The 23,678-nt window shown below is 48.6% G+C and overlaps 2 protein-coding genes across 5 annotated transcripts; one reads left to right on the forward strand and one right to left on the reverse strand.

Moving 5' to 3' along the window:
* Positions 1 to 1,565: 1,565 nt before the first annotated feature.
* On the reverse strand, positions 1,566 to 21,111 carry Polr3gl (RNA polymerase III subunit GL). 3 transcript variants are annotated; one of them, XM_050124803.1, is made up of 8 exons: positions 21,091 to 21,111; positions 5,789 to 5,956; positions 5,342 to 5,471; positions 4,497 to 4,565; positions 4,169 to 4,225; positions 3,603 to 3,676; positions 3,383 to 3,496; positions 1,566 to 2,192 (listed from the first exon to the last, which is right to left on the reverse strand). In XM_050124803.1, exons 2-8 carry the CDS (start codon positions 5,912 to 5,914, stop codon positions 2,106 to 2,108), a joined length of 657 nt encoding a protein of 218 aa, XP_049980760.1. In that variant the 5' UTR covers positions 5,915 to 5,956; positions 21,091 to 21,111; the 3' UTR covers positions 1,566 to 2,105. The 3 variants fall into 3 exon arrangements, with proteins under 3 accessions (XP_049980760.1, XP_049980759.1, XP_049980761.1); XM_050124802.1 differs by lacking the exon at positions 21,091 to 21,111 and adding an exon at positions 17,944 to 18,072; XM_050124804.1 differs by lacking the exons at positions 5,789 to 5,956; positions 21,091 to 21,111 and adding an exon at positions 17,944 to 18,074.
* On the forward strand, positions 19,266 to 23,501 carry Ankrd34a (ankyrin repeat domain 34A). 2 transcript variants are annotated; one of them, XM_050124801.1, is made up of 3 exons: positions 19,266 to 20,236; positions 20,337 to 20,400; positions 20,789 to 23,501. In XM_050124801.1, the coding sequence occupies exon 3, from the start codon at positions 20,905 to 20,907 to the stop codon at positions 22,390 to 22,392; it is 1,488 nt and encodes a 495-aa protein (XP_049980758.1). In that variant the 5' UTR covers positions 19,266 to 20,236; positions 20,337 to 20,400; positions 20,789 to 20,904; the 3' UTR covers positions 22,393 to 23,501. The 2 variants fall into 2 exon arrangements, with proteins under 2 accessions (XP_049980758.1, XP_049980757.1); XM_050124800.1 differs by lacking the exon at positions 20,337 to 20,400.
* Positions 23,502 to 23,678: the final 177 nt, after the last annotated feature.

Consider the following 23,678-nt stretch of genomic DNA (forward strand, 5'->3'; position numbering starts at 1 on the left):
TCAGTTTAAGTGACAGGTCAGGATAGCGTCTCCCCTCCTGCGTGTGTGGGACACTGGGGGAGAAAGGGACGTACTGAGGAAAGACAGAAGAAAACCTGCCAGGATCTTTCTCTTGTTTTTGGCTGTTCCCTCCCTAGCTACAGTCGCGGGCTGGGTAAACTGTGGGAAACCCCAGCGACAAGTCCCCTGGCTCCACCCTTCACGCGGAGAGCTAGAAAAGGAAACATCAATCATCACAAATTGCTCAATAACTCTGGAATGTTCGTTTCTATTCCTGTTCCCTTCTACGTTTTCTTGGCCGGGCTTCTATCTTAACACTTACTACCACATTTAAACGAGACTTTTAAAGGTGCTTTCCCGCCACGGAGTCTAAGCCTCCCTCCCCCCTTCTCCATGTACAATGGGGTCAGAAATGCTTGACTTTGGGTTTCGGGACTGTAGCTCACGCTGCTGTAGGAAGTTCAGTCGGCCTGCCTAAGAGCAATTGAGACATCATTGACACTTCTCTCCCATTCCATCTTATGACTTTTAAATGCTCAGCGGAGTCTCCCGTGGTAGCACCCCAGATAGCTACGCAGCTCCTGCTCAGTTTCTACACTGGACACGCAACTTACTCGTGGCCACGGCATGGCAAGTGCATGCAACCAATCAGCTCGAGGAAGGTTTCCTCGGAAGCCAATCAGAGCCTAGGGAAGTGACCTCACCCAAGGGAGCGCTGTGTGGGCGAGGAAACGTCTCTTAGAGCAGAGTGTGCCTAAATCCCTTTCTCCCCACCCTCCTCACTTCCTGGAGGATAACCCCGCCTACCCCTCCCCAAAGTAGAGTGAGAAAGGCTAACTAAATTCCACAAAGGCGAGAACCAAAAGAGAAATCGCAAGCCACACACTGGCTCTGGGAGTGAGAACAGGATTTTAGAGTTCCCTAAATATGCCTTTCAAAGTGGCCTGCCTCTCCAGGTCCTGGAAGAGAACTTCGTAGCTGAAAACAGCGTCACTCCTCTCTGGCCTTTCTTGACTGAGCACAAAAATAGCTGTAATCATTTGTAAATAAGGACACGATCAAGGTCAGGTGTGAGAAAGAGAGGGATGTGGCCTTGTGAACATGCCTGAAATTACACGGGTCACGTCCCTGTGGGGAGGCCAAAGGCTGGGGTAGGCAGCTGGTCTGTGGGCAGCATCGCGGATGAATTCCTGAGTGTGCCCTACTGTAGGGGTAAGAGGTAAAGGACATAGGACAAGGTCCTAGTGTCACACTGGACACAGAGGGCTGACACCTGTGGCACAAGTCTGGGATCCCAGCAGCTTGGGAGGCTGTTTGGGCTACAGAGTTAGTTCAAGGCCAACTTAGGCAACTTATCAAAACACTCTCAAAACTTAAGAAAAAATATATAAAAAGAGTTGGGGATATGGCTTAGTAAATAGAACACTTGTTAAACATTTGTAAGGCTGTAAACTCAATCCTCAGTAGTTGGGGTGGGGTGGAAAGTGGGGGTGTGGGAGGGTGGCTTGACTGGACATCCCCTTCAGCATTCCCTCCCGCCCTTTCCCGGCAGACATCACTCTGGGTAAAGAGACAGATGCAAACATTTTATTTAAAAATACAAAACAGGCCTTACTCCTCTTGACTGTTTCCACCCCAAGTTTGTCCCTAAGGCTTATAAAGATGGAGTAGCGGTGTGTACACAGCTGTCCCTCTAACAACCCAGTTACACTTCAACCTGTCTTTCATACTCAGATAGCAATCCTTTCCACAGGTGTGAGGGCCACACAGAGACGTGAGGAGGAGGGAAGCCAGCTCCTTGTCACTGCTGCTCACACAGCCCCCAGGGAGCACACAGGTCACCCGGATTCTGACTGAGTGACTCCCCCCCAAAAGTAAATAATAGGAAGTCTGCTGTGGTGGTGTACCCCGGTACTCTCAAGACTTGGGAGGTGGAGGTAGAAGGATCAAGAGTTCAAAGCCAACCTCAGCTACATACTGAGTTCCAGACCAGCCTGAGCTACGTGAGATCCTGTCTCAAAAACAATAATAGCAAAAACAGGGAAAACCCTAAATAATTTTAGACCCTCTCTCTCAAACCAAGAAAGATATATGGGCCCTGGTTTTCAGTAGATAGCCTCGTCCATGTTGTCATCACTGTCACCTCCAAAGTCCTCTCCATTGTCAAAATAGGACATGATGTAATCAGTATCCTGAAAGGTAAGAGAAGCAAGGATCAGCAGTGACAGCGGAGTTTTTCTTCCCCGTCTTTTTCTGGGTTCTTTCCCTCCCAGACACACTTTCCAGGTCTGGGACACCCCTACCAGCTGTGTAAAGTGTATTTTGCTTTTTAAGTGTATAGGTATTTTGTTGGCACCTATGTCTGTATGCTGTTTGCATGCCTGGAGCCCTCAGATGCCAGAACATGGCATCAAATGCTCTGGAATTTGAGTTACAGGTGGATGTGAGCTACCATGTGGGCACCCGGAATAGAGCTTGAGTCTTCTGGAAAGGAAGCAAATGCCCTTAACCACTGAGCCATCACTCCAACCCCAGGCCACACATTTTTACATTTTATTTATTTATTTATTTGTGTTTGTGACTATGTGTATATGGGTGTGTGTGTGTGTGAGTGTGTGTGTGTGTGTGTGTGTATGCCCTGGTACACGTGTGGAGGTCAGAGGACTCTTGTAGGAATCAGATCTGCCCTTCACATAGTGGGTTCCAGGGATTGAACTCAGGTCATCAGGCTTGGCAGCAAGCACCTTTGCCCTCTGAGCCCTCTCACCCACCATGTTATGTGCTTTGAGAACAGCCCAGAGGCAGATAAAATGGAGCCATAGGCTCTGCAACTCCCTGAGAACATCTCCTGTGTAAGAGTGAGAGTCCAGGGTCAGCGGATGCCTCCGTAGGAAAGGAACTTTTCTGCCCAGCTGGAGGACCTCAGTTCAATAACCAGAACCCACACGGTAGAAAGAGGGAGCCAGCTCCCACAAGTTGTCTTCTGACCTCCACACATTTGACAACACACACAAAGAATAATCAAAACCTCTCCTGCGTGATGAGCCTGGCGGTGGACTCCTGTGCTCCCAACACTGGGAAGCAGAAGCAGGAGGGTTTCTGGGGAGTTCCAGGCCAGCCTGGTTTACACAGTGCGACCCTGTCTCACAAACAAAACCCCGACAAGTGTGCTTGTTTCGGGAGCACAGGCACTAAAATTAGGGTGACCCCGGGAAGATGGGCACGGCCCTGCTCAAGGACGACATGAAAGTCGTACGGTCTTCCCTAGTTTTCTTGACCATAGGAAACAAACAACAAAATAAATCTTTTGAGAGAGAGAGAGAGAGAGAGAGGTGAGAGCCCAGAGTTTGGGAGGGGAGAGGGAGGAGCAGAAGCCCCTCACCTCTTCATGCTCTTCCTCGTCATACTCCTCCTCCTCCCCCTCCTCCTTCTCTTCTTCTTCTTCTTTCTCTCCGTCTTCCTCTGAAGTCACTTCTTCCTCCTTCTTCTCCAGAGTCTCATGTGAGGATGAACAGGAAGAGAAGCTCACCGTCAGCTCACCCAGGGAGACCTGGGGCAACGAGGGACCTGGAGTCCAGCCGCCTAGCACGCTTCCCTCTCACCTCTAGCTTCTGTATTGTCTCCTCCTCCTCCTCTGCGCTCTTGGGGGGCCTCTTGGGGAGGACAATGGTGGTCCCTGGTGGAGGAGCAAGAAGTGAATCCTTAGGAAGCGCATCTCCTAACTAGCTTTCTTTCCAGTTTTTTACGTGTGTGTGTGTGTGTGTGTGTAGTGTGTATGACATGTGTGTCCGTGGAGCCCTGGAGAGGGCACTGGACCTCCACAGCTGGAGTTAGAGGCAACTGTGAGCCCCTGGTGTGAGTGGAAGCAGTGCATGCTCTTAAGGACTGAGCCATTTCTCTGGTGCTTTTGCTTTTTATTTTTTACAAAATGTTTTGTTATATTATTTGTGTGTGCGCGCGCGTGCGCGCCATGTGGAAGTTAGAGTAGGCTCTTCTTCCCACCATGTGGTTTCTAGCCACTGGTGGCAGGTGGCATTATCAGCGGAGCCCTCTCTCCTCCACCCGTCTTTCCAGGGCGCCCTCCGGCAGCAAACATGCGGCTCTGCTGCCCCCGCGTGGCTACTGTGGCATCCGCTGATGAACCCCCATCCTCTCCAGGTTCACTTACGTTCCTTCTGGAGTTTCCTGACTCGAATCTTGAGCTCTCGGGGCAGCCGCCGCCAGTCTGGAAACAGTGAGAGTGTGAAGGTCAGCAGGACCCCGCGTGGGTCCATGAATGGTGATTGGTACTAAAGGGCGGGGTTCTAAAGGACAGGAAGGAGGGGCTGGTTTGAAGTTTTTCGGGAGAGGTGGCAATGTGAAGCAGTTTTCCAAGCAGAACCAAAGAGTGTTGAGAGAACATCTAAGATTCTAGTTTCTAGACGCTGCACAGGAAAGGGAGGTGGTGGTTCGAGGCACCTCTGAAGGAGGACATCCGGTGAGGGCCAGACACCTACCAGGGTTCCAATCGATGGCATTGTCAATTGGCCCAGACATCTGATACTTGTCTGAGTAACGTTCGACATCTGAGGGGTCAGAGGTCATGAATCAGAGTTTTATCCACAGAATAATTTTTTACCCTAAGGGTCAGCCCCTCTTAGTTCTAGGGAATTATTGATCACCTCACGCCAAGCCCAGAGCCCAATGGTGCCAGCTTCGGTGAAGACCTTGTCCCTCTTCCAACCTGCCTTTTCTTTGTTACTCTTTGCCCTTAGTCCAAAAACTCTTCTGTCTTCATTGGGCAGTATACATCAAGATAAAATTCAGGGTTCAGTCTTCTGTCTTCTTCTTACTACTGGGGTTAGCTTGGTTAAGTCTCCCATCTCTGTGAGCCTACAACCCTCAAGGCCTCAGTATAAAAGCATTAATTGCCCATATAAAAATATTGTCCTTCCTCACCACGGTAAATATCTGCTATGCCAAGCCTAGCGGTAGCACTGCCTTCTCCAGCCTCCTACTCTCCTAAGGAAGGGGAAACGCTTGGCATAGAGAGGGTGTTCCGAGACCTAGCCTCAGAGTCCTTCCAGTTAGTTAAGAGCCCTTTGAGTTGGGTTAAAGTTTGTACCCCCACCCCCACCCACCTATACATATGAAGTAAGATGCTAATGCTTCAATGTTCCACCAGCCCCAAGATTTAGGGCTCAACTCAAATCTGAGTAAGGTTGTACGTTTCAGACACAGAGGGGGGTTTAATGAAAATAGTAAAGTTCTCCATTAAACAGTAAATGTCCTGAGTCTTGCTGGTCCCAAATGGTGCTGAGCATGGGCCCTGCCTATGGAAGTCTCCAGCCTTCCCACTGACCTCTTTTGGGGACAGCTGGCCGGATGAAGTATGGGAGCTGCCTCATGGCCCCACGCAGCTCTTGCTTCAGTGCCAGAACGTACTCCCCTTCCTCTCCCGCTGGCAGAGGCACAGGGTGGAACTCCAGGGGCTGAGGAGACACAATGGTTAGCCTAGGACAGGAAGGCCGCAGTAAAGGGCCTTTCGCCTAAGCTGAATCCATTGTACCCAGTAAACAGAGTGCCAGAGGAATGGGAGGCCAATGCGGCATCTTTTGAAAGCTGGGGACTGGGGAATGTGAAGAGAAAAAACAAACACGTATTTGCCTAGAACCGTCTTCTGTGGGTTGGGACTCTGGAGACACAGGGTCAAAATGAGGGCAGCTGATGGTGGGCCAGGAGGATTCTGTGGTCACAGGTAGTCGGTGAGGGGAACATGGGAGTCTTGGGGAGGGAGGGAGACACTCACAGGGAAGAGTGGAGAAGGCTGCAGAGTGGGTGGGGGCAAAGCATCGCCCTTCCCAATGCCCACAGCCTCCATGTTGAAGGTCAACTGGCCTCGGCCACGACCCCGGCCCCCACCCCGGGTGGCCATGGTGGAGGGGGCCTGGATACTCCGAGATCCAGTGAGAAAAACCTAATAAAGACAAAAACAAATAAAGAAGTATAAGGAGCTACATGACATCTGATGGCCTCTGGCAGGTGACTTTTTTCTCAGTGCTGAGGTTCGAACCCAGAGCCTCTCTCATGCTAGGTACTCTACTTCTGAGCTATATTCCAAACCCTTTCTCTGTGACACTTAAAAAAAAAAATCAATGGTAGCTGGACAGTGGTAGTGCATGCCTTTAATCCCAGCACTTGGGAGGCAGATCTTTGAGTTTGAGGCCAGCCTGATCTATAGACCAAGTTTTAGGACAGCTAGGACTATGCAAAGAAACCATGTCTTAAAAAAAAAAAAGGCAGAATAAATAAATTTTTTAAAGATTTGATTAATTAATTAAAAATAAATAAAACATGAAGTTAAGAGTGATGCCACAAACCTGTAATCCAAACCCCATACTTGGAAGGCTAAGGCAGGAGGATTGCAAGCTTGAGACCAGCCTGGTCTAGAGTTCCAGGCTACTTGGAACTGAATAGCAAGATCATGTCTCAAAACTAAACAAATTGGGATCTGGGGAGATTGCTCAGTGGTTGAGAGTATGCACTGCTTTTTTGCAGAGGAAGAAGTTTAGTTCCCAGTACTTGTGCCTGATAGCTCACAACCATTTGTAAACTCAGCTCCAGGGAATCTAACACCCTTGCCAGGTCTCCACCAGGGCCTGCACTCTCATACACACACACACATACACACACACACACACACACACACACACTCACGCACACAATTTTAAAACACTGAATTGTTTTTATTTATGTGCATTGGTGTTTTGCCTGCCTGTATATCTGTATGAGGGTGTTGAGTACCCTGGAACAGTTAATTCTGAGCTGCCATGTGGGTGGTGGGAATTGAACCAGGGTCCTCTGGAAGAGCAGTCAGTGCTTTTAACTGCTGAGTCATCTTTCTAGCCCCCTTTAAAACATTTTTAAAAAATATTTTTAAAAGGGGGATTGGAGAGCTGGTTTGATGGCTAAAAGTACATGCTGCTCTTGCAGAGGCCCTGGGTTTGGGTCCCACCTAACCTAGGCAGTTCCCAAGTTCCAGGAGACCAATGCCCTTTTCTAGCCCCCACAGTCATCTCATATACGTGGTGCTTCTACAGTCAAGTAGGCACATGTACATACGTAAAAAGAAACATGTTGAAAGATTTTGAAACATTAAAATTAATAAATTTTGGCTACGGAGTTGTCGCAGCACTAAGAGTGGATACTGCTCTCCCAGATAACTTGAGTTTAATTCCCAGCAGCAGAAAAACCTACAACTCCAGCTCCAGGGGATCCAATGCCTTTGGCCTTCATGGGCACCTGAAGTCATGTGCACACACAGACCCATAATAATAAAATAATAATAAAAAAATATACCTTTTTTATTTTTTATTTTATGCGTATGAGTGTTTTACAAGCATGCATGTGTGCCACGTGTGTGCAGTGCCCACAAAGGCCAGAAGAGAGCACTGTTTCTCCCGAGACTGGAATTACAGATGGTTGTTGGTACCTGAAGAGGTGCTGGGACTTGGACAGAGCTCTTAATCACAGAGTCATCTCTTCAGCCCCCCAATAAGATAAATCAATATTAGATTATAACCCTAAAGTACAAAGTAAATGTCCATGAGTACATAGTGGTACAAATGTCTGGGAAAAGACAAATGTCCCATGCAGAATTCTAAACAAACTATGTAGATAGTTGAAGCTAAAACATAACTAAAGCATGTGGATATTTATTTATTATGTATACAATAGTCTGTCTGTGTGTATGCCTGCAGGCCAGAAGAGGGCACCAGACCTCTTTACAGATGGTTGTGAGCCACCATGTGGTTGCTGGGAATTGAACTCAGGACCTTTGGAAGGGCAGGCAATGCTCTTAACCACTGAGCCATCTCTCCAGCCCCATAACTTTTTTTTTTTAAGATTTATTTGTTTATACAGTATCCTGCCTGCAGGCCAGAAGAGGGCACCAGTTCTCATCATAGGTGGTTGTGAGTTCCCATGTGGTAGCTGGGAATTGAACACAGGACCTCTGGAAGAGCAGCCAGTGCTCTTAACCACTGAGCCATCTCTCCAGCCCTGAAGTAACTTTCCAGTGGGCATTATGCCAGCAGGTGACCAAGATCAATATCAATCGCAGTAACTCACATGGGTATTCTTAACGTGACTTAAGGACATTTGTTTCTTTTCTTGCTTTGTTGATCTCTGGTAGCCCAGGTTGGCCTGAAACTCACTATGTAGCAGATGATGGTAGTGACCTGTGATCTGCCTGCCTCCACTCTGGAGTGCGGGGACTGCAAGCCATGAGTCTCCTTCCCTTTCTCTCCGGCCCTTTCATCCTTCCGTGACAAGGTGTCATTGTGTAGCCCAGGCTATCCTTGAGCACTCTGTCTCAGCTTCCCAAGTGCTAGGCCTCCATGCATGTGCCAGTTGAAATGTTACTTTTACTTCCTTGTCCTCATTCCCAAAGCTCTTAAGTTCATTTTAGTCATTGAAAAACAACAGCTTCCAACAGAGGGCTAGCCTACAGCATGCCAACGAGTTCTCTTCAAAACTGTAAAGATCATAAAAAAAAAAAAAAAACAACTGAGAAACTGTCGTAGCTCAGAGGAGCCCAAGGGGATGAGACAAAATGTATCAGGGTATTCTGGAAGAATATATTCACATGAACAGACCATTATATAAAATCTGAAGAAATCTAAATGGACCTTGAAAAATAATAATATGCCAGGTGATATGGTGTAGGAGGTCCTTCTGTTTGTGAGTTGCTTTCATTGGTTAATTAATAAAGAAATTGCTTGGCCTGATAGAGCAGAACTTAGGTAGGCAGAGAAGACAGAACTGAATTTGGGAGGAAGAAAACAGAATCAGAGAGCTACCATGGAGATGCCAGGTCAGACATGCTGAATCTTTCCCAGTAAGCCACAACATCATGGTGATATACAGATTATTAGAAATGGGTTAAATCAAGATGTGAGAGTTAGCCAGTAAGAGGCTAGAGCTAATGGGCCAGGCAGTGATTTTAATTAATACAATTTCTGTGTAGTTATTTTGTGTGTAAATTAGCTGGGAGGCTGGAACCAAAAGTAGGCCCTCTCTCCTTCAACAGTGGTGGGGCTCATATCTTTTTTTTTCTTATTAAAAATTTCCACCTCCTCCCCTCCTCCCCCCTCCCATCTCCCTCTCCAGTCCTAAGAGCAGTCAGGATTCCCTGCCCTGTGGGAAGTCCAAGGTCCTCCCAGCTCGATCCAGGTCTAGGAAGGTGGGGCTCATATCTTTAATCCCAGAACTTGAGAGGCAGAAACAGGTAAATCTCTATGAGTTTGAGGCCAGCCTGATCCCCAGATAAAGTTCCAGTCGGGGCTACACAGAGAAACCCTGTCTGTCTCAGAGAAGAAAAGAAAGAAAGAAAGAAAGAAAGAAAGAAAGAAAGAAAGAAAGAAAGAAAGAAAGAGGGAGGGAGGGAAATGTCCCAATAGTAGTTCATTATTTGTAACAAATGCAGTATAGTAATAAACAACAGTAATAATAGGAAAACTGTGTGCCAGGGATATATGGGAACTCTGGGGGTCATCTGCCCAGTTTCTCTGTAAATCTGTTTTTTTGTTTTGTCTTATTTTGTTGAAGTTCTGGAAGCTGAATGCATGGTTTTCCACATTCCAAGGGAGCACTCAGTCACTAAACTCCATCCCTAGCCCTGTAAATATTGTTTTCGTTCAGCTGAAGGCTTTCAGGATTGCTCCTCCTTTTCTTTTCTGTTTGTGTATTCATTTTCCTATCATGTATGAATACTTCTTTAATAATAAGATAAAATTATTAGGTAGGCTCTGTGGCTTGAGCCTGTAATCCCAGCATTTGGGGGGCTGAGGAAAGAGGGCAGTTGAATAGTCTTAGGCTATCTTGGGCTATACAGATATTTCTAAACTCTTGATCCTTCTTGCCTTTCCCTCCCAAGTTCTGAGATTACAGGTATGTGCCAACATGACCAGCCAATAAATAAAATTATCGATTTAAAATTGTAACCACAGGTCCAAGGAGAGTCTCAGTGGGTAAAGGCCCTTGGCATGCAAGCTGACACCCTGAGTTTGATCCACAGAACCGATGGGAAACAGAGACAGGAGAATTGGTGAACATATATAGGCTGGTTAGCCTGAACTACACTGCTCAGTGGTTAGAGACCCTTGCTTCAACAAGGTGGGGGGAGCACAGATGAGGTCAGAGAACTTTGGGGATTCTCTCTCTGTCTCTCACAGAAACACCTGCACGCACACAAACACACACTGAAGTAAAAGTTTAAAAATTGAATTAATGTAACTATATATCTTATATAGAGAACCCTATATAAGACTAATCTATAGCAGGAAGAAGATGGATACCTGAGAAGTTAGGAGCGTCTAACCCCTATGAAAACATAGAAGGGAAAGATTGCTGCTTCCCACCAATTCAGGAGAGCCATCCTGTCTTTAGATCCTCTCAAGGAAGAGGACGGAGCAGCTGGCTGAGGTCTCTTTCCCTTTGACAGCTCCAGCTCCAGCCGTGGAGAAGAGAGTGGTTCTGACGACAAGGCAGGGGAAGCTAAGAAAAGGCCATGAGCCAGGCGATGGTGGCGCACGCCTTTAATCCCAGCACTCGGGAGGCAGGGGCAGGCGGATCTCCGTGAGTTCAAGACCAGCCTGGTCTACAGAGCCAGTTCCAGGACAGGCTCCAAAGCCACAGAGAAACCCTGTCTCGAAAAACCAAAAAAAAAAAAAAAAAAAAAAAAAAAAAAAAAAAAAAAAAAAAAAAAAAAAAAAAAAAAAAAAAGAAAGAAAAGGCCATGAACGTGGAGGCTTCCACATCTTCACACATTAAGTGATCGCCAAAGATGCAGAGGAAAAATGGCAAATGCTGTTTAATGCAGACATCAAGCTGGTGGTCAGAAACCAGACAGCAGGTCTCCCCCTCTCATTGGGAGTCTAATGAATCCACGTATGTAGCAAATGGTGCTGTACACCCACCCACTCAGGAGCTTCCAGCTATGGAGATCCAAGGTCCCAGTGGGGACAGTGGGGACGCTATGCTGCCGCTCTGCTAACCCTAATTTACTATGTTTTCCACGTAGGGATTAGTGCTGGGGTCGGCTTTGCTCAGAGGAGTTTCCTTTTGTTGCGGTCAGCGGTGACACTACAGACTGGTCACAGAACAGAGAATACAGGACTGTCTCTTGTCAAGACATAAGACACCAATATCAGCCATTCTAAGGCTTAAGAAGCTCACGGAAGGGAGTGAAGGCTGGAGTGTGTGGAACATGGAATTCTGGGCATGGCATGGCTGTCGAACCCTTGCACTCAGAGTAGCGGTGATCAACTACACAAGATTGGCAGGAGACTGGGTCTGCTCACATCCTGTCACTTAAGGAAGGGATCGTGGGGATCTACTCCTCCCTGAGAATTTGCAAGACCTTAGTAACTGATGCAAGAGGGAGAGGCATTTTCTTCGGTGGTGCAGCCACTGTAAGATTCTCACACTCCTATAAAGAAACCCTTCCTGAGCCAGGCCTGGTGGCGCATGCCTTTAATCCTGGCACTCGAGAGGGAAAGGCAGGCGGATCTCTGTGATCTTAGGCCAACCTGGTTTACGCAGGGATCTTCAAACCAGCCAAGGCTACATAGTGAGATCTGTCTCAGAAAAAAAAAAAAAAGAAAGAAAGAAAGAAAGAAAGAAAGGAAATAATTTACTATGCTTCATAAACAACCCTAATGAAAGTGACCACAGCACACTGAAAAGACACAAAAGCACGAGGGGCCCTAATTGGGAAGAAGGGGGTTAGCAGGAACGGCAGAAGGACAAAAATGGGTAGCTGAGTGGGGGGGGGGGAGAGAAAGGATGTGATTGAAATACACTCTACACAGATGAATTACATCTATGAAAATGTCATAATGGAACCCATTGTTATGTAATTAACATGCACTAATAAAACATTAAGAAGGGATTCTTGGGGACATCTAAAGTCTCCTATACCGTGGCTCAGATCTGCTCCTATTAACATCATCCCCCCCCCCCCCCAAGTGCCCATTAGGGTACCGTGCTTTCCCGTGCGCCAGCTTTCACACCACACACTCAGGCCAGGTTACAAACGCCTCTGGACTGCGGTAAAAGTTCAACATACAAAAAAAACCACTCGTGGGGAATATTATTTTAAGGTCTGTTGCTTTTTTTTTTTTAATGCTGCATTTGTTTAACTCTGTGAAGCTGTGATTCTTTGCCTGTCTAAAACACCTGATGGTTCTAACAAAGAGCCAAACAGCCAATAGTGAGACAGGGCTGGCGGGCAGAGAGGATAAACAGAAGGAGAACTGAGGACAAAGAGGAGCAAGACAACAACGAGAGGAGGACTTCAGGGGACAGCCACCCAGTCAGGCAGCAGCAGAGTAAGAGTGAAAAGTAAGATATACAGAAGTAAGAGAAAGGTAAAAGCCCAGAGGCAAAGGTAGACAGGGTGATACATTAAGAAAAGCTGGCCAGAAGCAAACCAAGCTAAGGCTGGACATTCCTAACTAAGAATAAGCCTCCATGTGTGATTTATTTGGGAGCTGGGTGGTGGGCCCCTCAAAAAGCCAAAGAGTAGAACATCACACAACAAACCACCAACAAAGACAGAAAGTCTAAGGAAGGCAGAGCTGGGTGTGGGAGCACATGCCTGGGATCCAGCACCTGAGATGTAAAACCAGGATGCCTGGAGTTCAAGGCCATCCTAGGCTACATAGCGAGTGCCAGGCCATCTTGGGCAACATGAGTTCCTGTCTCAAAATACCAAAACCAACCAAACAAGCCAAAAAAAAATAATAAAAGTCCCAGTTCTCTCATTTCCTAACTACAGAAACTTTGTTTTTTTCTTTACAAAATGAGAATAATAATAAAATAAACTACTGTCTTAATTACTGTTAAGTTGCTATGAAGAGACACCATGACCAAGCATCTTATAGAAGAGGCTTTATTGGGAGCTTACCCTTTCAGAGGGTGACCCGTGACCATCATGACAGGGATGGTGGCAGGGATGCAGGCATGGCAGCAGCAGGCAGTAGCTGAGAGCTTACATTACATCCACAAACACAAGGCAGAGAAAGCTAACTAGGAACAATGGGGCCTTTTGAAACCTCAAAGCCCATCCCCAGTGACATACCTCCTAATCCTTCCCAGATAGATCTATCAACTGGGGACCCAGCATTCAAACTTATCAGCCTCTGGGGGCCATGCTCACTCAAACCCTCAAACCACAGCGCCTACTATGTGCCACTGAGTTGCTGGATACTGCCGATAAGGCAGTAAGACAGACAAACTAACAATAACAAAACTCCTGGCACCTGGGGCTTCCTACATGGAGTTCATATTCTGGCGGAGTCACCAGCTTACAGATAACAGTTTAGGCCACAACAGTAGGCAAGGTCCCAAAGGCAGACGACATAGAGACCAGTCCCGGGACACTAATTCTGTATTTGTAGTAGACATGTAGCATTAAAAAAACCTTAAAATAATATTCCCCACCAGTGTTTTTTTTTTTTTATGTTGAACTTTTAGCGCAGTCCAGAGGCGTGTGTAACCTGGCCTGAGTGTGTGGTGTGAAAGCTGCCGCGCGGGAAAGCAAGGTACCCTAATGGGCACTGGGGGGAGGGCGATGTTAATATAACAGACAAGGGTTGGACAAGGTGTCAGGTACCTTTAATTCTAGCACTTGACGCAGAGGCAGGTAGATCTCTGTGAGTTCAAGGCCAGCCTGTTCTACAAAAGAGTTCCAGGACAGCCAGGGCTATAGAGTGATACCCTGCCTCAAAACAAACAAACAACAACAAAAAATGGGCAAAGAATAGGAACAGAAAATTGACAAAAGATTGACCAATAAAACCACTTTTAAATTACTTGTATCTATCTATCTATCAATCAATCATCTATCTATCTACCTACCTACCTATCTATCTAGATCTAATCAGATAGGTTCACTCTACACACAGGCTTTCTCTATGATTGTTCTAGAACTATGTAGGCCAGGCTGGCTCCATACCCACAGAGATCTGCCTGCCTCTGCCTCCCAAGTTCTGGAATTAAAACCATGCCTGGTCTCCTTCTTTCAAGATTTATATTTAGTTTAAATTATGTGCACGTGAGTGCTGTGCCCACGGAGGCCAAAGGGGTCAGATTCCTGGGAGTTACAGATGGGTGCTGGGAAATAAACTCAGGTCCTCTCTGAGAGCAGTATACCCGCTTAACCACTCAGCTGGTTCTCTAGCCCGATTAAAAATATATTTGTGTGTGTGTATAATGTATGCATGTGCCTCTGCTTCAGTTCCTGCCTCCACATTCCTGCCTTTGCTTCCTTCATGACAGACTGTGACTGGGAGGTGTAAACCAAATAAACCCTTTCCTCCCTAAGAGGCTTCCGGTCATAATGTTTTATCACAGCAGTAGACCTCTCAAGGTTCTGAATGCCTTTATTCTCACTCTAGAAACCCTACTGTTAAAATGGTGGGACATTCCTTTACACTGTGTGAATCTCTGCCACTGTTGTCAGGTTATAAAGAAGATGACTGGCCAGTAGCTGGACAAGTAGAAGTTAGGCAGGGATGTGCAGACAAACAGAGACCACGAAGAACAAGGGGAGGATTTCAGAATCTCAAGGAGATGTGGAGAGGAGATGAACTTGTTGTACTGAGAAAAAGTACTGAGCCACGTGGAAGAGCATAGATAAGAAATATGGGTCAATTTAAAATGTAATAGTTAGCTAGGAACAAGCCTGAGCTATTAGCCAAGCATTTATAATAATAAAGCTCTGTGTGGTTATTTGGGACTGGCTGGAGGGACAGAAAAGTCTATATAAAATCTGCCCTAATAATCACATAGTCTGCAACAAAAGTAACAGGATGCTTGTTAAAGAACCATTTACGGCAGCAACAGTTCTGACATACACTGGACATGGTCACACAAACCTACAGTCCTACGCACAAGAGGCTAAGGCAGGAAGTGGTCAGCCTAAGGTATATAGGGAGTTCCAAGCCAGCCTGGGCTAGACAGTAAGACCTTGTTTCAAACAACAAAGTTTGAAATGACGTAAGTGGTCTAATAATAGATTATTTAAAAAAAAACATTTTAGAGGGGCTGGAGAGATGGCTCAGCGGTTAAGAGCACTGACAGCTCCTCTAGTGGTCCTGAGTTCAATTCCCAGCAACCACGTGGTGGCTCACAACCATCCTTAATGAGATCTGGTGCCCTCTTCTGGCCTGCAGGGATACATATGGGCAGAACACTGTATACATAATAAATAAATCTAAGAACAAAATAAAATAATTATAAAAAAACCATTTTAGAGTATTATCAGTTATCATAAATGTCATGGCTTCAAGTTATATACAGGAAGGAGGTTGCTAATATGTAGTGTGAAGGGCGAGGGGAGTATGATATAAAGCCATGTTTACCTGTTATTTTCTTTTTGTATTTCCATTCTTGGTATAAAATTGAATTTATTTTGTGGCCCTATTTACTTATAAAACACAGAAATTTATGCATACATACAGAATAAACTGAGGCTATATATTAAGATACTAGTAACAGGGGCAGGTAAGCTGCCTTGTCAGGGAAAGGCAGTTGCTGCATGATAATGCAAGCCTAAGGACCTGAGTTCAATCCCTGGAACCACATAAAAGTGAAACAGTAACAGAACCTCACAAAGCTGTCCTCTGATCTCGGCATGCATGCTGTGGCCCGTGTGTAGAGATACAATGATAATAAAGTTTGAGACTGTAAAATACTAATCAGTAAATAATGCACACTTCCCTTATTTTACTGTGTGTTTGCCAGTTGTGTGGAATAAACGTATGTCCTACAATTAACAAGTAAAAAGGATGTTTTGTTTTTAACGCAGGGGAGGGCTGGAGAGTTGGCTCAGTAGATAATAGCACTGGCTGCTCTTTCAGAGGACCTGGGATAAATTCCCAGCACCTACACAGTGACTCACAACAGTCCCGTAACTCCAGTCCCAGGGAATTCGATACCCTTTCCTGCCCTCTGAAAGTCAGGCACGCAAGTGGTGCAAAGACATCCATGCAGACAAAATACCCACACAAGAACAAGAAGAATGCAGAGGCGGGTGCTATACCCTTACCTAGCAATTTATGAGGTCGTCAATTCAATCCTTAGTAAAAATAAATAAAAACTTGCTTAGCGCAAAGCCATGGGCCAAGCCTGTCACTCAGATATTTGAGTTCATCTTTTTATAGTGAGTTTGGGACCAGACTAAGGGGGAGGGCTGGAGTGATGGCTCAGAGGTTAAGAGCATGGTTAGTCTTCTCTAGGACCCTGGTCCCATTTCCAGCACCCACATGGAGGCTCACAACTGTCTGTAACTCCAGTTCCAGGGGATCTGATGCTTTCTTTTGGATTCTGCAGGCACTGCATACACACACTACACAGACAGACATGCAGACAAAACACCCACACACATTTTAAAAAAGTATGACGTTGGTGCAGTCTTCCTGTGTTATAATGAAAGTGGAGAACACACTTCATTCCTTGGACCTCCACAGATTTGCCGCAGCACACACTCCACCTACCCCCACTAATGATAAATCTAAGTCGAACAATTCTAAAGAAAAATTAAATAGTGGAATAACCTGAAAAGAACTCATGAATTCTTTTAAGATGCTGGCACAGGGTAGGGGTTTAGCTCAGGGGAAGAGTCGATGCTTAGCATCTGTAAGGCTAGATTTACTCTTCACAGTTAACTTTTTTTTTTTCAAATTTGTGGTGTAGAGGTGCAAGTCTATTATCGCAGCCTTTCAAGAAAGCTGAGGCAGGAGAATCATAAGTTGGAAACCAAGCTGCTTGTGCTGCATAGCGAGAACCTGTCTCAAAAGATTTTTTTCGCAGTCACTAAATAACCATTTATTGAACAGATTTTAACAGAGGGGTCACCATGATCCTCATTGTCTAGCATTATGTCTGGCATGTTGTAGGTGCTCCGTAAGTAGCTGTTGTTTCAACAAATGACTATACGAGTCTACAGACCTTCCACATTTGAGACCTTGTGAGTCAGAAAGCCTTCTCGCTCCCTTTGCTGTTTGCCTTCTCTGGTCTGAGAGTAACTATAAAACATTAATGCGAGAAACCACCAATTTAAAGGCCCTTAATTATATACTACATTGTCTTCTATTGTTCCCTAATTATATTAGGAGTTTAAATCGTCCTCCTTGACAAGAGCACTGGTTCCCACAAATCAATTCCATTCAATTAACGCTTATTGAGCACAACGTATTAAGTACCTCAATCTGTCCCACCAAACCTTCCGTTCAAAAGAATAGAAACTTCAAAAGAGAACCTGCAATCCTAGCACACAGCAGGAGTCTGCCAATAAAAAGGATGGGAGGGAGGAGGGAGAGCGTGAGCCGCACCGAAATGGTTAAATGCTCTTGCTGCCAAGTGGCCAGGAAAACTGACGGGCTCACATTGTCCTCTGACCTCCGTGCGCAAGCAGTGGCGCGCACGCCTACACACAAACAATATTGTTTTTAAAATCAAAGAGATTCCAATAGTGCTAATCAGGCAGTGTCAGGCTGGGGATCAATTAATTATTAAGAAAGGCAGACCAGGAAGGCGGTGGGTAGGGGGTAGCGTTTTCGGCTGACTTGATAGCTAACAGGAGTCTGTCAGGCTCTTTGACAGGGGGCTAATGGTAACAGATGCGGGAGAGGCTGGTACCATAGCAGAGTCTGAGCTACAAGAATGAGCCTTCCTCGCCTTCTGCTTTAATATCTGTCCCAGACACGACAGCAAGCCCTGCCTCTCCCCGAAGTACAGTCAACACAGCAATGGGAGCCCGGGAGAAAGGGCAGGGATCCAGAAGGGGGCTGGCCCGACAGCTGACAGAGAGCGTTGTCTGTCTTGCTGTCGGCCACGGAGGACCATTCGGGAAGCAGCGGACCAAACCGGGTCAGAGTCACCAAGTCAAAGCCTTACCTGCCGTCCCACCCCCACTCGGGGCCCACGCAGCCGCCAACTTGAAATTCGCTTTTCTTCCTCCAGCCCGCGTCCTAGGCCCGCCTCCCCGAGCTCTCCATTGGTGGGTTCCCCGGCCAATCTTGGACAGCGGAGGAGGGGGAGGCGAGGAGGCGGGGTGGGGAGCGAGCCTAACCGGAACTGAGGCTTGGGAAGTGGGGCGCGCTGAGATCTGGGGCTGGAGTCTCCACCTCAGCCCGGACGGAATCGCCTGGACGGCAGGAGTCGGCCAAGACGACCTGCTGCCCAGAGCTCATCCAGGCAGATGAGAGCCGCGGCTGGGAAATGGCCTCCTGGGTTGGAGAGCCACACTGCTCTATGCTCCCCAGCTCGTTCTCAGCACCCGCCTGGAGGCGCCCAACCGCCAGACTCCAGCTCTAGCGCCTCTGGCGCCCTCTCCTGGCCCTGCGCGCCACCCCACTCCCCCACTTTCCGACCCACTCTTTAATCCTGCGCAGTCTCCAGCACCAACCAATAAATACTTAAAAAAAATTTTTTTTTTTAAAAGACGGTCTGGTTACCCAGTCTAGGCTGGCCTTGAACTCATGATACTCTTGCCTCTGTTATTACGGTGTGCTACCAAGCTCAACCCAAGAATGCCCCCTTCATTCACCCACCGTGGATTGGAACTGTATCTTGAGAAGTGGGAGGGGGTTTGGGGATCAGAGAAGTCGCTGGGGAGAGAAGGCAGGAACCCAGTGGGGTTTTCTTTCTGTATTTCCCAACGGCCTTTCAAGCCCCTTGGTAAGGTGAGGGGGGAGTCATGCTTCAGGATGGAAGAGAAAGTTAGTAGTCAACAAGAATATGCCAGATGTCAGAGAAAATGGCCTCTAGACTGGGAAACTGTATGTGAGTGTAGTGTCAAGTGCCCAGTTTTGGGACTAGTACAAAAATAGTTGTGAAACTTTGGGGGAAACTTGCTTAACCTCATTACATATGCTGCAAGAAGACGATTGTTCCCACCTTATAGAGTTGTGGGGTTGGAGATGTGTGCACTGCAGAATGCCCGGCACACATCAATAGCTTGTATAAGCGGCTGTTTTCCCTACAAGTATTTCTCCTCCTCGCCCAGTAACGTTTTTTGTATCTGTATATGGTGGCCTCCGCCATTTTAATTCTCTAGGATCCTTGGAAAGCTTTCCAAACCCTTAGAACCTATTCAGTGCCCCCACTTCCCTTGGTACCTTCCAACTGGACACAAACTCATCCCTAAAATATGCAGATGGAAGCCTTGGTAACCATGGAGACAGGGCAGGTGGCACGGAGAGGCAGAGGCAGTGAGAGCAACAGATAGGAAGAGACAAGGAGTGATTCAGGCAGGGACCTTCAAGCGAGATGGAAAAATGAGTCTAGTGGAGTAGAGCTATAATGAGGGCGCCCGTGTAACAGGGTTCGGCCATTGCTCTGCCCTTTTCCTCTCTCCTGTGGACACCCCTTAAAATACAGGGGGAAAGGAATCTGAGAGTGCCCCCTTGCCCTAAAAAAATGCCCTGAGAGAGCTAGCTAGCTACCTTCCTCACATTCCTAAGGGACCCACGGGCACTGAGATCTAAGTGTCTCTGTAGTGATGTTTGAGAGAGGTGCAGCGGGGATATACTGCTGTCTGATTCCAGAGGCTATACTCTCCCTGATATTTAAACCGCGGGAAGAGAGCCACATCTCCTGCCTCTTTCTGATCTGTGTGGACGCCGTGCAGAGCCCATCCGCCTCCCTCCAGTCCTCTGCACGGTGCCATATGCCATGTGTGGCAGTCAGGTCTGGCATACTGGAGCTCATGAATATCTGCTGAAGCTCAACGAAGAATCAGAATCGGAATGCTTCCTGAATGGGTCGCAGGAGAGTCCCCTAAGGAGTGCTTAGGTTTGTTGGGGTTGGGGGAGGTGGGTTAAGAAAGGGAAGTCAAGATTGGAGGCACTGTTTTTTTTTTCTTTTTTCTTTTTTGGTTTATGTGTGTGCGCATGGGGGTGGGGAGCCGCTTGGTGCCGGACGCCCCCACCCGCAGAGACTGGGCTATAAATAGCACAGCAGAGCTCCGCCCCCACCCCCCCTCTTCTCTCCTCCGGAGCCGGCGCTGTGCCCGGGGCGCACCGGGAGGAGGGACCAGGATCCAGCGCTGGGGCGCAGATACTGACACCAAGGGAATCCGGGTGCCCCCCACGCCATGTGGGCCCCCAGGTACCCGGCTCCTCCACCCCGGAGGTCCCCATGGCCCGGGCCTCAATCCTGGCCAGGCAAAGATTATGCGGACATTCAGGTATCTATTTGGGGGTACAGCCTGGGAGGGGGAAGAACAAGGAGCGACGGGGAACATAACAGGGGCAAAAGAATCCCTAATTCTTCCTCCACCCCTTTAGGTCCCAATTGCAAGCTGCTTCCTTCCCCCCACTCAATTTTTGGGGATGTGGCAATCTAAAAGAGGTTAGGAATAGAAACATGGGTATGACTGTACGGGTGCATGTGTGTGGGTGGGTGGCGTTCAGTATCCTAGAGAGGGGGATTCCAAGTGTGGATAAGAAAAGGGGGATGTTGGAAAGGTCTGATAAGCCGTGGGGTGCGAATGGGGGGGTGCGAATATCTCTGCGCGTGCATGTACGTATTTGCACGAGCCCTCATCCTTCAGTGCGGATGCACCCTTCCCACCTCTTCTGGCATGCGCTGGGGGGGGGGGCTCAAAGGCAGGAGTCAAGAGTAAGGACCGCATTGGAGATCATATTAATCACTCCCTTCATACACCAGGCATCTTCATCAGTGCCTCAGTTTCCCTGCCGAACCTATCAATAAGCTCTCTCTATCCTCTTTTTTACAGGGCTAGGCTTTACCACCAAGACCTCAGGCCTCTCCCAACCACCACCCCCACACTCCTAGCCATCTTCGGCAGGTCCCATTCCCGGCTCCATCGGTGCTTTCGCCCGAGCCGCAGCTATGCTACACACCGAGGGCCACGCTCTTCTTCGGGCGGTGGGTCAGGGTAAGCTTCGCTTGGCCCGTTTGCTTCTGGAGGGAGGAGCCTACGTGAATGAGGGTGATGCCCAGGGGGAAACTGCGCTAATGGCGGCCTGCAGGGCCCGCTACGATGACCCTCAGAACAAGGCACGCATGGTACGCTACCTCCTGGAGCAAGGCGCGGACCCCAACATCGCAGACCGTTTAGGACGCACCGCGCTCATGCACGCTTGCGCCGGGGGTGGGGGAGCCGCAGTGGCCTCTCTGCTTCTTGCCCACGGCGCAGACCCCTCAGTCCGAGATCACGCTGGCGCTTCGGCGCTTGTCCACGCCCTGGACCGCGGGGACCGTGAGACCCTTGCCACACTGCTGGACGCCTGCAAGGCCAAGGGCACGGAGGTCATCATCATAACCACGGATACCTCGCCCTCGGGCACCAAGAAGACCAGGCAGTATCTCAATTCCCCACCGTCCCCGGGGGTAGAGGATCCTGCACCCGCTCCTCCTAGTCCAGGGGTCTGCACGTCGCCTTCTGAAGTCCAGCTGCAAACTGCAGGAGGAGGACGGAGCTTGTTATCCCCTCGCGCCCAGGAAGAAGAGGAGAAAAGAGACATATTTGAATTTCCTGTTCCAAAGCCCCCTGATGACCCTTCCCCTTCCGAGCCTCTCCCCAAGCCGCCTCGACATCCTCCAAAACCACTCAAAAGGCTCAACTCTGAGCCCTGGGGCCTTGTGGCTCCTCCTCAACCGGTCCCTCCTGCCGAAGGGAGGCCGGGGATGGAGCGCCTGGCCGCTGAATTTAACGGCCTGACCTTAACCGGTAGACCGCGTCTTTCCCGGCGTCACAGCACCGAAGGCCCGGAGGACCCGCCCCCATGGGCGGAGAAAGTGACAGGCGGGGGTCCTCTCTCGCGCCGAAACACAGCGCCCGAGGCTCAGGAGTCTGGTCTTCCTGCAGGGCTAAGGCAAAAACTGAGCCGCATGGAGTCCGTGGAGCTCGATACCCCTGGACATTTTTGCCCTGACTCACCCGAGTGCAGCCGCTTATCCCTGGAGCGCCGGCGGTACAGCGCCTCTCCGCTGACCCTCCCTCCAGCGGGCTCAGTTTCTTCTCCGCGCCAGTCCCAAGAGAGTCTGCCCGGGGCTGTGTCCCCGCTGAGCGGACGGAGGCGGAGTCCCGGGCTGCTGGAACGCAGGGGTTCCGGGACCCTGCTCCTGGACCACATCTCGCAAACGCGACCTGGTTTCTTGCCTCCTCTCAACGTCAGCCCCCACCCTCCCATCCCCGACATTCGTCCCCAACCCGGAGGTCGGGCACCCTCACTGCCGGCCCCTCCTCATTCTGGGGCACCAGGGTCTCCCAGGACCAAGCGCAAGTTGGTGAGACGCCACTCCATGCAGACTGAGCAGATTCGCCTGCTAGGGGGTTTCCAGAGTCTAGGCGGGCCAGGGGAACCGGGGCGCTGAGAGAAGTGAGAGCCACCAAGGAGGGGGAGGGTAAGGCCCCATGGCGGGAGAACCAGCTGATACCTCGGACACGGGATCTCTTGCATGTGCTCACGGCACTGTGCACGCACACATGGGTAAGCATGTGTCCACAAGCACAGTACACTCACTAGCGAGAAAGGATAAATACTGTGTTTACTGGGCGTATAGAACCACGCATTAGTGTCCTGGTCTTTTCACACGCACACGGGATTACTTGGGTGCCCAGAGGCACAGCACACCAACAGAGGACCACATGTGCTAGGGTCCCAGACTCATTGGCATTTGTTCAGAAGCAGCAGGGAGCCCCCACTTAAGGATGGTCTCCTGTATCTTTGCTCTCCTGGAAAAGCGATCCCTTGCTTTCTATGTATGCCCTGAAACGTGGCCTATCATACTTTCGCATACTCTGCTTTCTCTTCATGAATCTCTCTCCCCATTCTGCAGGTCTTGCTTCTCCATGCCTGGCTCCTTGCTCACACCCGGCTTCCATCCGCTTTTCAGGATGTCTTCACTTTTCTTAGGGTTCCCGCAACAGCGCCCAGTCTCGGTTCTGTTGCTGCCTTCCATGCTCTCAACTTGCTTTTTATTCCCACCCTGCACCCCACCCCCCAAAACACACACCACTACAGATTGTCTTGTTTACTCCAGGGGGTGGGTCATGGGCTCGAAGCTGATCTTCTGTGTGTCTGAGCTTATGAACACCCCTACAGGTAGAAGTGGGGAGTAAGTCTAAGCCAGCCCCCCTTGCCACTTGACATGTCAAATAAATGTGTTCTGAAGTCTCTGTTCTGTCACTACCGCCTGAAGGGATGGGGGGGGGCATGGGGAAGATGCTAACCAACGGCCACAACTACCCGGGATGGTGTCTGGAGGTTACAGCTATCTGCTTTCCAGGAGCCCAACTGACCAATTGTGGTTGTAGAAGAAAAGGCAAGTAAAGGTTTTAAGGCATGTGACAGGCCTTCCCTCTAGCCTCCCCATGCCTGGCTTTTAATGATTTAATCTTACAGAGACCCCCCCCTGCTGTAAGCAGATATGACTTCCTACTTGTTGACTTTTTTATTTTGCTTTTGTTTTTTTTTGTTTTTTTTTTTATAAACACAGGGTTTGATTTCATTCCACCCAGTGTGCCTCGTCCGTTTTCACCTCCATGTTTAATCTCTGAGCCACCCTAGGAGAGAGGGTGGGGCTAGTAACTTCACCCAAGGGGAAAAAAAGGAATGATAGTCAATCAGCAAAAGTGTGTTATAAGCCGGGCGGTGGTG

Source organism: Alexandromys fortis, unplaced genomic scaffold, assembly GCF_014885135.2.
Source record: "Alexandromys fortis isolate MF-2015 unplaced genomic scaffold, M_Fortis_MF-2015_v1.1 scaffold_235, whole genome shotgun sequence".
NCBI classification, from domain to species: Eukaryota; Metazoa; Chordata; class Mammalia; order Rodentia; family Cricetidae; genus Alexandromys; species Alexandromys fortis.

Bases quoted from the DNA above. Each gene is read 5' to 3' on its own strand.
- Polr3gl (XM_050124803.1), bottom strand. From the start codon at position 5,914: ATGGCCACCCGGGGTGGGGGCCGGGGTCGTGGCCGAGGCCAGTTGACC. The intron at 3,497-3,602 runs GTGAGAGGGAAG...TCCTCACATGAG, and splicing joins AGACAATACAGAAGCTAGAG to ACTCTGGAGAAGAAGGAGGA. The intron at 2,193-3,382 runs GTGAGGGGCTTC...CTTACCTTTCAG, and splicing joins ACGAGGAAGAGCATGAAGAG to GATACTGATTACATCATGTC.
- Ankrd34a (XM_050124801.1), top strand. From the start codon at position 20,905: ATGCTACACACCGAGGGCCACGCTCTTCTTCGGGCGGTGGGTCAGGGT.